Raw genomic sequence first — 17,329 nt, forward strand, 5'->3', positions numbered from 1 at the left:
AGGGGTGTGGGTACGCTCCATTCAAACACGGGTGTGGGTACGCTCCATTCATACACGGGTGTGGGTACGCTCCGTACATACACTGGTGGGGTGTGGGTACGCTCCATTCATACACGGGTGGGGGTACGCTCCATTCATACACGGGTGTGGGTACGCTCTATTCATACACGGGTGTGGGTACGCTCCGTACATACACTGGTGGGGTGTGGGTACGCTCCATTCATACACGGGTGTGGGTACGCTCCATTCATACACGGGTGTGGGTACGCTCCGTACATACACTGGTGGGGTGTGGGTACGCTCCATTCATACACGGGTGGGGGTACGCTCCATTCATACACGGGTGTGGGTACGCTCCATTCATACATGGGTGTGGGTACGCTCCGTACATACACTGGTGGGGTGTGGGTACCCTCCATTCATACACGGGTGTGGGTATGCTCCATTCATACACGGGTGTGGGTACGCTCCGTACATACACTGGTGGGTGTGGGTACGCTCCATTCATACACGGGTGGGGGTACGCTCCGTACATTCCCGTGCCCACGATTTGCAGGCCTGGGTACGTACCGTACCCAGGCCTGGAGAGCGTGGGTACGGGCCGTACCACGGCCACCACTACGTCACCCCAACAATGGCGGTACGGCCCGTACCCACGTTCTAATGGCCTGGGTACGGGCCGTACCAGCATTGTTAGGGTGATGTAGGGGTACGCGTGGTACGACCCGTAACAACGCTCTGAGGGCCTGGGTACGGTGCAGACCCCCAATGGGGTGCCGTAGGGGTACGCACCGTACCCAGCCCTTCAGAGCGTGGGTACGGGTCGTACCACGCGTACCCCTACATCACCCCAACAATGCTGGTACGGCCCGTCCCCAGGCCTTTAGTACGTGGGTACGGGCCGTACCGCCATTGTTGGGGTGACATAGTGGTGGGCGTGGTACGGCCCGTACCCACGCTCTTTAGGCGTGGGTACGGTACGTACCAGTATTGTTGTGTTGCCGGTTCGCGTCAACATCCACTTCCGTTGTGGCGGACGCTTGCGTTGCTGGACACGCCCCCACCCCCTCGAGGTGACCAGGTCCTGCAGGTCAGGTATGTCCAGGGCATGTGTAATTTGTGACTTGTGTGGGGGTTATGTGTCCTGCCCCTGCCCCCCCCCCCCTTTGCCCCTGGGTGTTATTCTGACCTTCTGCGGCGTCTGTGTCAGTGCCTGTAGAGCAGGTGGACTGCTATGAGGGCTGGGATGACACGTAGGTTCGGGTCCATGGCTGTCCGTCGCGTACAGGTGCTCCTTGTGCGCGTCGTCCTGATTTCCCGGCAGTTTTTGGCAGCCGGAAAATATAATCCATGCGGGGTGACGTCGGTGCGGATCGTACTTCCTGGTTCGTGAACCGCAGCCTGATTGCGTCCCGACGTCACGTCGGAGCATTCCCGGATCACATTGGAATGTATATTTTCGTCGGTCGGTGTTTTTTACGATTCGTACGGATATGGTGTTTCCGTGGGAATCGTACTTCCATGTTTGTAATGTTTATTTCCCGGGTACGAGTCGGACGGAGAAAACGCTCCGACCGACGGTTCGTACCCGGTTTCTCCAGGATCCGAATCGGCACCTAAATAGCGTTTTATTCGCCGTCTCAGCAACAAGGCCAACAATTGTATAAGCAGAGTGTGAACCCTCCAGTGAACAGCACCAGTATAAGTTCTGTATGAATTGAGGATTGACGCTCATATTTTAACAGATTCGTAACTATTTCACATACATCTTTTTAGTAGGAAAGATCAGCTGTTTTTATTTTCTCATCTCTTATGCATTTTACTTGTTTCTTTTAATTCCTGCATAAACCATAGAGCCAAATGGCCACAAATGTGATGTATTGTGGACAGAAGGGAGGGGCACTAGATGACAAAATGTGGAATACAGCCACATTACACAAGCTTGCCTGAGCCTCTGTACCTCGTGGTAAACTACAGCTGTTCCCGAAATGCTCAGAGCTGCTTCTTCATTCAATTTAAGCCATCGCTTCACTCCAATGAGAGCATCTGAGCATCCTGCCATTGATGGTCTTCGCACAATAAAAGTGTTTACGTAGCTCAGGCTTCTTCTTTTTCTGCTCCAAAATCTTCTGCAGGATTTTCTTCTGTTTCCTGCTCAATGGTTTCTTCACTGAAATTTTCTTAATTGCTTGTTTCTTTGCTGCTTTCCTGGAGGGCAGAACTAGAGCATTGCTTCTACTCCTTTCAGCCTATCGTCATCTTTCAGTTACTGGTGCGGGTACTGCATCCTTCAGGCACACTGTCCTGGTGCAAGTTCAAACAATACTGTTTTTGTGCGTGCTATTTAAAAAACAAAAATATGCGATTCCCTCACAGTTATTACCAGCAAAAAAATACTGGTAGTACTTATGAGTGGAAACCGTTAGTGCAGTTTGCACAAAGCTCTAAAATATCACTGGCAAAAAAGAAAACAAGTGAAAGCAAGTCGCAGTACCATAAAGCGGGTTTGGGCTTTCATTTAATGTTCTTACCGAAATGTGCTTTGAGTGGGTACACTTGCCAGGTCTACATGGCAGTTACAAACTGCACGCAGACACTGCAGGGGCATGTCTGATAACCCTTTACAGGGCTGCTTGGGTGAGTGGCACAATCAGTACTGCAGACCCACTAGCAGCATTTGATTTACAGGACCTGGCACCCTCAGTGCACTTTACTAAGACTTACTAGAACGTCAAACATGCCAATCATGGAAACGCCAATCCATAATACAATTTACCATAGGAGCACTTGCACTTTAACACTGAACAGCAGTGAGAAAGTGCGCAGAGACACTAAACCAGCAAAAACAGAGTCAAAACTAGGAGGTCAGAAAGGAAATAAACAGGGGAAACATGCCAAAAGAGGCCAGGTCTAACAGGGGGATTTCTGGCTGTTGATAGATGTTGATGATGAGGAGTACCATTTTCTAGAAACTTTTGTCAGAAGGGGGTCCTTATGCCCAAAAAGATTTGCCAAGGGGGTCTCAGCATCAAAAAGTTTGAAGACCTCTGATATAGAGAAATATAAAGAAATGCAAAGATTATTAAAATGTATATCATAAACAATATTAGGAATAAGCTCCTGAATCCAGATGGATAAAATTAATAAAATGTTAATGTCTTTAGATATCAATGCTCCAACAGTAAAGACCGTGCCCAGCTGAATGAAAATATTCAGTCGCTCTTTTTCACTCTCTTATCAATTCCGCTTACCCCGGGTCTACTTCTAACCAACCTAATGCAGTGTATCAGAGGGGAGTGCAAGCATGCATCAGTCCAAATTGCAAGATGAGTAAATTTTGACAATACTCTGTTGGTTCATCTACAATTGTAATGTCATCCAAGGAAGCTAATGCTGAGTAACTGTTCCTTGAATTCTTTATAGCCCTGAAAAAACTGTGAAGCAGGCAAATCAGACTGCCCATGGACAACTAGTGAAGTCAATTGCCCATCACTTTCATAGTATCCCTTTCAACAACCAGAACAATTTAAACTGAAATTGAATGATACTGTTTGGCTGGCTGTGGTTTGGGGAGGGGCTGTTCAATCATATGCAGGCATATCCACCCATTGGGAGGTGTGGGGCAGAGCACAGGTGAGGGTCTAGGTCAGAGGTTTGGGGATTTTGGGCATGTTAAGGTGGAAATTGTTTGAGATGTTTGACGTTTGTATGAGCAAAGTTGGTGTAGCAAGGAATGGCTGTGAGATGGAGGATGGGGAAAGGATATTTTGGGATAAGAGGGAGTTTAGGGGACTACTGTCAATTTGGGTAGGCTTAAGGTAGGGGTGAGGTTGGGAGTTTTAATTGTACTACTGAAGATGGGTTTGATTTCCTGTATTGTTTGTTTTCAGCTAAATTGCAGACCTGTCCTAATAAATGTGCCCTTTTACTCTATTAATTGGGTCTGTGATGTATGTGTAGTCTCATCGGAAAGGGAGCAATCTGTTAATAGATCAGTTTATCTGGTTAGTTAGTTAAACGTTTTCCTAAAGCATGCTTGAGTTTGGTCCATCTTCCTACAATGCAATTATATCAGTTATTTGTATGTCAGAGACAGCCTCCAATCTTTACATATCGTATGCATTTGAGTACACTGATCAGCATGCAGGTATAACTCCGTGTCATTTGAAGTTGCCATTGACTTGTGATCTTGCCACAGACTTTAGCTGACGGTCATAGACACCCTCTTATCAAAACTTCATTGAGAGTGAGCATTGGGGTTGTCCCAGGCTCACAATTCAAAGGCTTTCTTGTCGATTTCAGTTCCCTGCTCCGGATTTAATGCTATTTGGGCATATCCTGCCCCTTCCTCTTTCCCCTCATGAGTCCTCATCTTGTAGCTACCTCCCACTCCTACCACTCTCTCCCGCTAGGTGTAGTTCTTTATTGCTCCTGGATGCCCTCGCTCTTGTTGCTGCCTCCCACTGATCACTCCTGACATTTTTATTGTTGCCAACCAGGGCTACCTCATGTCCTACACTTTTCACCCTTTGAGCTCTTTTCCTCTCTCTGTTTCCTCTTTTCTTCTTTTCCCCATTGTGTATTTGCTCGGTCTCTCCCCTCCCCTCTCATGGCTTTGCCAGAAGCGAGACCAATTACCTTTACCAATGCTTGGTTTGTAACTCTTCATTTTAAGTGTTCCCTTTGACTATCATGCATGCAGAACTTGTAATAGCATGCAGCTATTTTTAAAGGGCTTATCTTTTTTTTAAAAAGCTGTCAAGCGATCCAAGTCATGTGTGACACGTTCAGGCATTCCTGGTAAAATCAAATATAAAAGGTATAAATACATATCTCAGAATGCAACATGCTCATGATTAGAAAAAAAACAGGACTTTTTAAAACATAGAGCCGCAGCACCTTTTTAAAACATAGAGCCGCAGCAACAATGCTTTAATGAGAAAATGAAATAACCTCGCCAAAAGTAACAGTAACAATATATTACCACCATCTGCTACTTTACAGTTTGTTTAGACCAGGTGCCAGTGGCTATACCGAGTTTTCTGATTCCACGTGTGAGTAGCTTATACAGCCCAGGGTTTTCTTTGAAATCTGGTGCTTGACAGGGATACAAGTGGCAGAATGTAAAGATACTGAAATAAATAGGCAATGTCTGAAGTAGCATAAAAATATGTAGGGGTGGGTGGTCTCCTAAAGGGGCATGGTCAAAATTGTGGAAGTAGAAATGTTTTCCAAGAGGCACTGCCTATGTGATTAATAACATGGCTTAAACGTGTAAACTAAAATACTGTGAATCCCACAGCATCTTTTTGTTTTTTTTGGGTGTCTCTCTGTGAGTTTAAGTTAATGCATCTAGACATGTTGCACAACAATTAAGACTTACACTTAAAACAAGCCAAACCTATTGGCATTGCAAGTGCTTGTTAGCTGTATTAAATACATAAATAACAATACTTTCTGTGAAAATAATTACAATTGAAAATGTTTCAATTCTGAAAATGAGACTCAATTAAAATTATTAAGGTGTAATGAAGAGGCTGTTCCTCAGACATTCCTGTTCACCCTTTCTGCAGTCTTTCACTTTGTTAGACACTTATACCCTTTTTCCCCGCACATCTTTGTGATATCTTACATCCGCATATCTCTCACTTTCCCACAATTACAATTGGTACATATGCAACCATTTATGTGTGAGCTCAGCAGAGAGACCAAGGAGGCATTGGCGATAAACTGCTAGAGCGTGGAATTGGGGAAACTTGAGAGCGATTTTGTTTCAATGTTCACATGCTTACATTTCAGCTATCTTAGAGTTACCACCTCTACCAGAAAACATTCCTGACATTTGTTCATGTGTAAAGATTCTGTAACTGTCCCTGTGAACATTGTTTCATCTTTTATGCCTTGAAAAATGCCTGAAATTGAACTTACCCTATCATAACCAAAGGTGTACTGTCTTCCATCTTGAACTGACGTTACACCACATCACATGATCGCTGTTGTTTTATTATTTCTCAGCTCTAACCTAACAAAGGGCAAGCTTCACACTAGGAGACGGAGAGCGTTTCCAGAGCCTTCTCACCACACTGTACCTAACCAAGGACACCCATGATAGAGCGCCATGAGTTCTGAAAATTGTAGAGGTGCATTATAATCACGCATAGTCCACACCCACGTATACTCTTGTGTTATATTAACAAATGATCATTAGAAATGTAAACGTAACAATGAACAATGTGAGAGTAATGTAATTTGTGTTAGTCGGAAGAGTAAAATGACCTTTAAATGTAACTGCCTACTGCAAAGTGCCTAACGAATTAATTCATGTGTAACGTAATGCATTAGATAAACGTGCACCATATTAAAGTCTACACGTGTAGGAATGATTACCTATATATTGAATGTAATGAAATATAGTGCTTACAGATGCAACGTTTATTAATGTGTGTAGTTCTTTATGTATAGAGGCCTAATGAATGTCTATGTTTTGCTATGAAAGGCCTACTCGTGTTCCTTATGTTAGATGAATTGTGCAGGCCGAAGTATACCTTCCTTGGGAAGGCTCTCATTTGGAAGTAGTCAGCGAATTTCATACGCAAGGAAAGATTTTAGTTTCACATGCATCTATAGCAGGTGCAATGACACGGTCCTCGTTAGCTAAGACTAACCCTTTGTTTTAGGAGTTAGGTATGGAGGAGAGTTGATACAAGTGTCTCCAGGAATGCAGAAAATGAGGAGCCGATACTTTCGGTGCTGAAGGAGCCTGGGACCCAAGGACGTCTCAACTGCTACTGGATGAGATACAGGTTTTAGTGGAAATTTACCTTCAGGAGGTGTTCAGCCAGAAGAGGTGTTACGGAGGCGTGTCCTCCATGTTGTGCATTTTGTATTAGGGACAGTGCCCTGAGGGATGAGCAGCAGAGAAGACTCAGATGAGGGTAGATGGAGTAGAGAGCCGTTAGAGGGTAGAAGGAAGAGATCAATACAGAGGAAGGAAACTTAGAGAGGAAGCAGTAGCTTTGGATGTTGACCCTTGCAAAGTGAGTGTACTTCTTAGGAAGACTTCACGCGCTGACACCTTTTCCTGATTCGTTGAGAGATGTTAAGTAGAGATTAAGTAGGGATGCCACCTTAGTGGCAGAGTAGGGGCAGATTAATCCATTTCCTTGTAGGTACCCATGAAGACTGATTTAGATGTTGGAGCAGTTATCTTTTGTTTGATGTTTTTAGAGTTTCTCATTCTTTTTATGCTTCATCGAATTAGGTTGTTGCGGGGATTAAACTTTGTATTAGTGCCCATGTACTTTCTTAACCTTGTCATGAGGTGCTTGTAAATTCAGTTATTTTTGGCTTTGTAATAAATCCCCTAAACCTTAACTTGGAGTTAGTGATTCTTCAGCGTCGGAATTGATTAGTTTATTGGTTTGATTTGAATGATTTGGTTTTCTCCCCTTTACACTTCACAGCAGATAAAAAGGTCCAGTCGGCCGAGGATTCTTTTTTTTTTTAAACGTTTTATTGTACTTAATAAAATAATACAGTACAGAAAAGAGCTTGGTAAATTAGGTAGTGCATTTGTCGTATTAGTCCACCACAGGTAAAGCAATGCCACAAAGTGTCGTAATTTACATATTAGGATGTAGCAAGAGAAAACTTCCGGAACGTCAATCCCGGCCACTGTTATGCCCCCTTACTGGACTTATCGGGTAATCGCTCAGGTCAGGATCCGAGTCTGGTGCTGGAGGGGCACAGATGTTGCCACGAAATTAATTCCACCTACCCCATACCCGTTCCCACTTTTTGGGACACCCTCTGTGTATAAAAACTGCTTTTTCGGCCACCATTGAGCTATCCATGTCTTGACACCATCGTCTCTGCTGGGGGGCTGCCGGTACACCCCAGTGTTGTGCAATATTGCGTTTTGCCAACATGATCCCCAGAGTCGCCCAGTCTTGTGCTGCGTGGTTTAGGTCAGTTGGTTCCCATATATTGAGGAGGCATCGTTTTGGTTCGGGTGGAACCGGAAAACCACACACCTGCGTAATTGTGTCCATCACCTCCTCCCAGTAGAGTGTTATGTGTGGGCATTCCCAGAATGTATAGTAGAATGTGCCCCTTGCCCCACAGCCCCGCAGACAGAGAGGTGTTGCAGCTCGACCGATCTTGTGGAGCATGGCCCTAGTGTAGTATGTCCTGTGTAAGACCTTCAGTTGCACCAACCGTAGCCGGGACGGGATCGCCACCTCCCTCGGGGACACTAGTGCTTCCTGCCAGTCCTGTTCATCTATATCTCCAAGGTCTGCCCGCCATTTGTCCCACAGGGCTAGTGTGGGGTCTTTTTGATTATTAATAAGTTTACGATAGGTGAGGGAAATGGCCCTCTTAGTGAGTTGGTCTGTAAGGAGACGGTCCTCAAGGGGGGACGATTTGGGAAGAACCGTGTCTCTAGGTATTGCCCTTGTAAGTGCATGCTTAATTTGTGTGTAACGGAATAATTCTGTGTCCGCCATTTGATATGTCGTCTGTAGTTGAGCAAAAGCCACTACCCCTCCCTGTTTCCACAGGTCCCCAACTCCGGAGATACCAATCAAGTCCCATTGAGCAAACCCCTTGCTGTTGCGGAGTGTACCAAGATATGGTGTATCCCACAATGGTGTAAGTTGTGTCATGACTCCCTCCCATCCGAGCGCTCGTTGCGCTATGAACCATGTGCGTATTGTATGTGCGGTGGGACCCACCCATGCGTCTTTTTTGTTCTTGTGATAAAGCGCCCCTAGAGGTCCCCCAGTCCCAAGAGCATGCCGGTAGAGCCGGAGAGCTGGCTCGTCCCAAGGGGCATGAAGCCATTGGTTAACTATAATAAGTTGTGAGGCCCAGTAGTACTGTTGTATACTAGGCAAGGCTATTCCTCCATCGTACCAGCTCCTGATAAGTTTGGACTAAGCTATGCGGGGGGTTTTCCACCCCAGAGGAGCAGTCCCACCTCCGCCTCAATGCCTTAAAGAAGGAATCAGGGACCGGGGTCGGTGTATTTTGCTGGGCGTATAGGAATCTCGGGAGAGCCATGATTTTGAATAGGGCTGCACGGCCCAGGAGGGTAAGGGGTAGTGTATGCCAATGCTTTACATCGTCTTTAAATCTCCCGCGGGGGGCCTGAGATTTCGCACATAGAAGTCAGTGGGATCTGGAGTAATGTGGATACCCAGGTATTTAAAGCCGTCCCTCCCCAGCTGAGGATTCTTAAGAGTGGTAAGAGAGGTAAGATAAGAATCCGGCGTTATCACCCCAACTGTCCCAGGCTATCTTTTTTGCAATGTGTCAATTATTGTGATTGAATAAACTGTGAGAGCAACTGAACTCAATATTTAGTATCATGAGAGAATCCTCAAATATATTCTGTAGAAAAATGTTTCCTCTTGCTTGTTTCTCATTGGTGCATATCCTTAGACCCATTTACAAACTTAGTAATGTATGAAATCCTTTGTCTGAAGTCCTATAAAAGTATGCACCTTTCCTCTGTAACCTGGAACCACAGTTCCCACTTTGTAAAACTAATCTATGCTGGATTTTGCAAGGAACTTTACTGAGTTCTCTGTATTCTTTATTGCAAACCATGCCTATGAATAATTTCATTTAGTTTGCTTAGTAATTCTTTCAATTAACTCCTTGAAATCTTGACGTGTGTCTGTCCTTCCCCACTTAGAATGTCCCAACTTCTATTATTGATGTGAGATGGACTAGAAATAGAGAGGTCCAATCAGAGAGTACCAAAGTCTGTGTAAGGACTAAACTGCTCTGGGTCCCAGCTGTTGGCGTGCACTTGGTAAAGATTATGAGAAACTGGTTTACACTCGGACATGCATGCATGATACTTAGAACTTTAGGTAAAATGGCCTGTATTAATTTTTAACATGGCCGTTCTCTTTGGTTATTTTAATTATCAGTCAGTGATCATTATGGTAACTCTAGAAAACATTTCAAAGTGCTTTCTTATTAGAATTATTGTTTAAGTACATACAGATAAAGGAAAAAATAACCGATTTAGATGATTTTGCAAGTTTTTTTGCATGGGCTAGAACACAGTGTTAATATAGGTAAAAGCGGCCAGTTGTCAACCATATAAATCAAACCACGTAAATAAATAACAATATAAAGCATCTCTGTGGTGTCTTATTTTGATGTGGCCGTGAAATGATTCTCTCAAAGTTTCAACAGTGTCTAAAATATAATGAAACGTAGGCATTGTCATGTCTTCAAATGCTAAGGAACAGCAGTTCCGAGCATGTGCAAACAGCAGTGTATGTAAATTAATTTAAATACCATTGAAAAGGCTGCATAACATTGAAAAGGCTGCTCATGCTCATGTGTAACACGAGCGCGCTCGGTAAGATCTGGCTTCTGCTGCTTCAGTCTGTTGGCACCCGATGGGCGGAGCTTATTTTCCATAGACTAGACTGTCGTAAAGCCAGGGATGTTTAATCACACGTTTCCGTCTACGGTTTCTTTTTAACTACAATGTTATGGGTCGTTTTACCCCATGCCAGGTACCGTGTGGGCATTTCTTCAGCGTTAACGGATTTCTTAGGAAGGCATGCTTCTAGTGTCGTCATTAATCCGCGTTTGTCTCAATGATAAGGAATCCGGAGCGAAATCATGTCTTTCTTCCCTAAAGCCAAGTTCATGGGAGAAGTGGAAGGCTATCTAAGAAATGTATTTAAAAATCACGAGGTATGTACTTCTCTGACTCTTAACTATGACTTTTAATACCTCTGCGTACTTGTTTCGAAACCTATGCTGTGTTTGCAGCGTTTTCTACTGGTGAGTGCATCACGCTTCAGGTGAATCGTACTGCTTCGGGCTTCCTATGCTTTGCACAGTACGCAGTTGTTTCTTGTTGTTTTATCGTTATACACCTAATGCCTTTTATTTATCAAACAGCCTTGTAAAGCAGTGTAGTATCCCTCCACCACCCTGCTTGGAAGAACTGCTCAGTAATCAGTACCCTTCCAGAAGCCTTCCAACCTCGGAAACAAGCATTGATAAAGCCAATAGATTTGTCTTACATTTTTCAACATATGCAACATCTAGGCTATTTAACCGAATAGTTGCGAACTGTCCCGTTTTTGCAGGGACATTCCTGGTAAGTTGGAGACTGTCCCGGGTTATATTGTTGCAGAAACGGTTCCTCTTGATTACACACAGGTTCGCAAAGAACTTTCTATCTGCTGCAGCCGTGTGCTGAAAAATATCCTGGGATTTTTTTTTTCAAATGTTTGCAACTATGGTACCTGTAGTGTCGGGCCTCAGGCCCGCATGATGGCAAATGACTGACGCAGAAATGGGTGGTGAGCGCACTCGTTTTTAGATTATAGAGCTAATTTTTAGCGGTAAGCGTGCAACATTGCCATATGCTTGCATGGCACGTGGAATGAATGGGGGAAGTGGCCTAGTGTGGATATAACTAGGACTGCAATGTGCACTGCTGTAAAGTTGTTTCAATCATTTAATTAATTTCACATACAATTCACAGTGATCATATACAATTTTTTTGATGTGAGTTTCTATGATTCCACAATATACATCATCATTCAATATGTGTACACTTGTACATAATTGTTAAACAAAAATAGCAAATCAAATAACATTACAAGCACCCAATGCATTTCGGGACATTCGTGGTCCCTTCATCAGGGGTAAACTGTAGGAAGAAAAGGAGAAGATATCAAAATCTTGCACGTTGCGTGATCAATAGATAATAGTTTAAACTTAAAGTAAGGTATACGATACCTTTTTTAATATTTGGTTGGAAATTCGCAAGTTCGCGTGTTCATTTTCTAAAAAGATAGTGTGAAAGTAGAAGTTGAGGAGAACTGATCTCTCTAATTATTTGTTATTCAATTCAAAGTGCATTAAAAACCCAAATTCATACCTGGTCTTTATGTGTGGTTCTGTGTGTTTCATGATGCGGCAAAATTGAAGGGTCTGCGGAAATAACAACTGAGTTTTAACCATACTGTGTGGAAAGTAACGATGGTAAACGCTGTGTTTAAAGCGAAGCTCACCTTAATTAAAAAAGTGCAAATGGCAATGAAACCGTTTGGCATAGGGAGAACCAAGACCGGAGTTAGTGTGGACCGAAGACCGTGAAGTATCTGAAATAAAAGGATAAAACCTTACGCTTCAGCTGAGGATAAAGATTGAAGCCCGTATCAAAAATTGGGGCAGATGGGGAGATTTGCTTACCGAGTCGGAAAAGAAGAGTAACGATGTATGCTTCCACGAACGCTCTCGACCGCGGTTTACTGGCTGGTCAGTTTCAAAGAAGTTTAACGTCGCGCCGTGGGCGTAGACACAGAAAAAAGACTCGATTTCTGCCGACAGTGAGGCGGAAGTACGAAATCCTGATAAGTGTTTTACAAAGTAAACAACGTAAATAATTTGCAATTATAAACCTGGGTAAAATATTTAGAACGTGTGAATATTCCAAGTGATTCCCTGGAATAAAAGAATTGTTGAACATAACGAGCTAATCTAGTGTGAGGAGAACCCTCTCAATAAAGTTATGTGAAAAAAAATCAAAGAAAAAATCCTCATTCAGAGAAATTAAACAAAGTGAGATTGGTGAGTGTTGTTCTTAGCTATTATGTCTGATAAGTGAGTTCTGACCTGTTGTTAGAGAGTTTATACACATGATTACGACGTCTCAGGACGAAACACATAATACGTTTTCATGTCAACGTGTAGATACAAAACATCATAAAACAAATTGGATCTTATCCTATAGTATCATATCCGTGGACTTTCGATCTGAGAATACATGTGTGTGGGATATCAAGTGTGGGATGAGTATGGGTCGAATGCGTTTTGAATGGGGGTAATTTCAAAATGAGTTGGGATCCCGAGGTGGAGTACGAGTATCAAATGTTGGTGTTTATCTAGAGAAAGCAAGCCATCTCAAATTTATCATTGAGTCCATGAGGAGTAAGGGTTTTAAGTTTCTTGATCCAAAATGCTTCTCTTTGTAGTAAATACTTTGAGTTGTCACGATCTGTGTGCTTTGGTACTTCTTCGATGATTTGGAATTTCATTTGGGCGATTTGGTGTCGTGATTCCTCCCAATGTGTCGCTATGCTAGAAGTCGTGCTTTTAGTGCGTATTTTGCTTTTGTGTTCTGTTAATCGAGTTTTCATTTTTCTCTCGGTTTTGCCGACATATAGAAGAAATAAACACGCTAAAAACTGAATTATCTACAAGAATGGAAGTTGAACCATGGGGACAATTTTTAGAAAGTCTCAATTTAAAACTAGACAAATATGGTAAAGAGCTACAAGAAACAAAACTGAGAAAATTTAAAAGAGATACAATTGACTATAAGCTGAATGAAGCTTACACTTGGGCCGAAGTATACGCACAACGTAGGTTTACTACCAAAAAAACTACCCAAGCATCCTCAGAGGAAAGCGTAGTGTCTGATTCAGACATTGACACTCAGAGAGCATCCCTTAAAACTACCACTAGCTCGAAGGCTACCACAAAACCACCAGAAGAAAGTTCATCAACCGCAACACCTAGTACCTCTGGTTCCTCTTCTTTTTTGGACTCCAGCAGAGAACAAGGGAGACCACCAGACAAGAGTCAAACCAAAACAACCAGCGGCACCGACAAACAAGGAGAGGAAAAGGACAGAGAAAAAAGCAAAAAGGGACTGAGAAGTCAAACGAAAACCTCATAATAAATATCTCTTCTCTCAAACTGACACCATTTGAAGAAAATGTACTCAACAAAGGAATGTCCTTTGTGAGCACCTACAACAGCACAGAACTGGAGACAGAAGTAGCACTTTATAAATTCATGAGAATACTGAGACTGCGAATTTTTTTTACTAACATCTGCCCCCAAGATTCAACTGACGACTCGACTACAGAGTTAACACTTCCAACCTTCAAACCTAAGAGCACTTTTGTTGCTCCAGTGTCTCACAAAACTCTGGACACATTTGAATTATTGGTACAACAAGATTTGAAAAAGATTCAATATTCCAACAAAACAAAAAACTTGAGTAGGGCTGAAAAAAGCGTTTTAACCAGACTAGCCAGAAATTCAACAATCATGATATCGAAAGCGGATAAAGGAGGAGGACTAGTAATCATGAACTCCGAACACTACCAAAGGAAAGTTCTTGAACACATCATGAATGAAGAAACTTACGGAAAATTGGATAAAGATCCCACAAAGGAAATTTCTAAAAATCTCAATCTCATGTTAGAGAAAGCGGAAGAGCTTAATTGGATTGATTCATCTACCAAAAAATATCTTAAGACTGACTTCCCACGGAGACCAAAAATCTATTTACTACCAAAGATTCATAAAAATTTGATGGATCCTCCCTTCAGACCCATCGTCTCTGGATGCGACTCCATATTTGAAAAACCTGGCCAGTATATTGATACTTTTCTGCAGTCATTTGTTCAAAATTGGGAAACATACATTGAAGACACCACGGACTTCCTGAGAAACATACAAATGATTAAACACCTAAACACAGAAAATTGGATCTTATGCACCATAGATGTGGTAGCATTATACACCTCGATACCACATGCGAACGGAATTGAAGCAGTCGAATGGGCTCTACTGCAACAGGAAAACACACAAATACCCAAATATTTTATCTTACAATTACTAGAGTTTTGCCTGCAAAACAGCTATTTCTGTTGGGACGAACAGTTCTACATACAACTAAACGGCACATCCATGGGCTTTCCGGGAGCACCTGTATACGCTAACCCGTACATGGCAAAGTTTGAACATGACTACATCCTCAAGGATCTCACATGGAAAGAAGGCCTTATATTCTTTAAACGCTTTATCGATGACATCTTCCTCATTTGGAATCAGTCAGAACCAGCACTCATCAACAACATACGGACACTCAACTTGATAGATCCTCGAGTACAATTCACCTATACCATAAGCCGCAAATCAATCTCATTTCTTGATGTCTGGATAGACATTCAACAGGGTGAAATACACACGAGTGTGTACAAAAAACCAACAGACAGAAATAATGCTCTACTTTTTAGTAGCTTTCATCCTCCTTCGTTGATTCGGAATTTACCAGTTTCCCAATTCCTGAGAACTAAAAGAATTTCTTCTACAGATACGGCATGCGAATCTACATGGTTACAACAGATAAAGAATTACACAGACAGAGGGTATCCTGAGAATCTACTCACAGAGCAACTAAATAAAGTCAAAACTCGACCACGCGATGTGTTTCGTCCTGAGACGTCGTAATCATGTGTATAAACTCTCTACAACAGGTCAGAACTCACTTATCAGACATAATAGCTAAGAACAACACTCACCAATCTCACTTTGTTTATTTTCTCTGAATGAGGATTTTTTCTTTGATTTTTTTTCACATAACTTTATTGAGAGGGTTCTCCTCACACTAGATTAGCTCGTTATGTTCAACAATTCTTTTATTCCAGGGAATCACTTGGAATATTCACACGTTCTAAATATTTTACCCAGGTTTATAATTGCAAATTATTTACGTTGTTTACTTTGTAAAACACTTATCAGGATTTCGTACTTCCGCCTCACTGTCGGCAGAAATCGAGTCTTTTTTCTGTGTCTACGCCCACGGCGCGACGTTAAACTTCTTTGAAACTGACCAGCCAGTAAACCGCGGTCGAGAGCATTCGTGGAAGCATACATCGTTACTCTTCTTTTCCGACTCGGTAAGCAAATCTCCCCATCTGCCCCAATTTTTGATACGGGCTTCAATCTTTATCCTCAGCTGAAGCGTAAGGTTTTATCCTTTTATTTCAGATACTTCACGGTCTTCGGTCCACACTAACTCCGGTCTTGGTTCTCCCTATGCCAAACGGTTTCATTGCCATTTGCACTTTTTTAATTAAGGTGAGCTTCGCTTTAAACACAGCGTTTACCATCGTTACTTTCCACACAGTATGGTTAAAACTCAGTTGTTATTTCCGCAGACCCTTCAATTTTGCCGCATCATGAAACACACAGAACCACACATAAAGACCAGGTATGAATTTGGGTTTTTAATGCACTTTGAATTGAATAACAAATAATTAGAGAGATCAGTTCTCCTCAACTTCTACTTTCACACTATCTTTTTAGAAAATGAACACGCGAACTTGCGAATTTCCAACCAAATATTAAAAAAGGTATCGTATACCTTACTTTAAGTTTAAACTATTATCTATTGATCACGCAACGTGCAAGATTTTGATATCTTCTCCTTTTCTTCCTACAGTTTACCCCTGATGAAGGGACCACGAATGTCCCGAAATGCATTGGGTGCTTGTAATGTTATTTGATTTGCTATTTTTGTTTAACAATTATGTACAAGTGTACACATATTGAATGATGATGTATATTGTGGAATCATAGAAACTCACATAAAAAAATTGTATATGATCACTGTGAATTGTATGTGAAATGAATTAAATGATTGAAACAACTTTACAGCAGTGCACATTGCAGTCCTAGTTATAGCCACACTAGGCCACTTCCCCCAAATGACTGACGCAGACACAGGGTAGTAATGGACTGTAACCGGCCACGAGCACGTGCACCCGGGCCCTTTTATTGATGGGGCCACGTCACTCGTGGCACCCGTGATGGATGGGTGTGGGGGTGCAGTGTGGCCAGCTCTCGAAGGAGTGGCTGAGGTTACAGCTTCCTGTGGAACACTAGAATGTGTCCCGCAGGACATTACATTCCTCCCCTTCTTTAGTGAGCAACAAACAAAACGTTAGTCCAACCTGTGGGGACAAAACAAACAGTTATCTGAAAACCACAGGGTCCATCAGTCTTCTGAGTCAAGTGACAGGACGACGTCAGACAGGAGCTGGTAACTTGACCTGCAGCAGGACCTTCTCGGCGGGCACCCGTAGTTTAACCTGAGGAGTTCAGGACACGACCGCTGGCCTGGAGACATCCACTGCATACCGTCAGTTCACTGATGATGACATGTCATACGATCTTGCATGGCTCCCACCTTGCTGACATCGGTGATGGTCTGTGGTAAGTTCTTTCAGTTCTGTACAGTGGGTTGCGTCATGACCGTGGATGGAGTCTATAGTGAGAATTCAGAGGTGTTGCGGGACCGACTGTCCCTGTCGAACTGCTTGGCTGTGACCGGTAACCTGTCGGTGGGGCACTGTCTCTTCTCGCTCTCCCGCCTGGGGAGGCCCGTCATCGGAGTTGCTGCGGGACTGTAGGAGGGCTGCACTGGGGGCTGCTTGTGTGCCGTCTGGGGGCAGCTGCAGGACCGCTGAGAAGCGGTTACTTG

At 43.1% G+C, this 17,329-nt stretch overlaps 1 protein-coding gene across 2 annotated transcripts in view; it reads left to right on the plus strand.

The window, feature by feature from the left end:
• Positions 1–10,399: 10,399 nt before the first annotated feature.
• Positions 10,400–17,329, plus strand: part of NSUN6 (NOP2/Sun RNA methyltransferase 6) — a 125,726-nt gene continuing 118,796 nt past the window's right edge. Inside the window, exon 1 of one of the 2 annotated variants that reach the window (XM_085630830.1) lies at positions 10,400–10,725. In XM_085630830.1, coding sequence (XP_085486956.1) covers positions 10,651–10,725 — 75 coding nt within the window. In that variant the 5' untranslated portion in view covers positions 10,400–10,650. The remainder of the gene's footprint in view (positions 10,726–17,329) is intronic. The other variant, XM_085630829.1, reaches the window with a different exon arrangement.

The sequence above is a fragment of the Triturus cristatus genome, chromosome 10 (assembly GCF_964204655.1).
Source record: "Triturus cristatus chromosome 10, aTriCri1.1, whole genome shotgun sequence".
Lineage (NCBI taxonomy): Eukaryota > Metazoa > Chordata > Amphibia > Caudata > Salamandridae > Triturus > Triturus cristatus.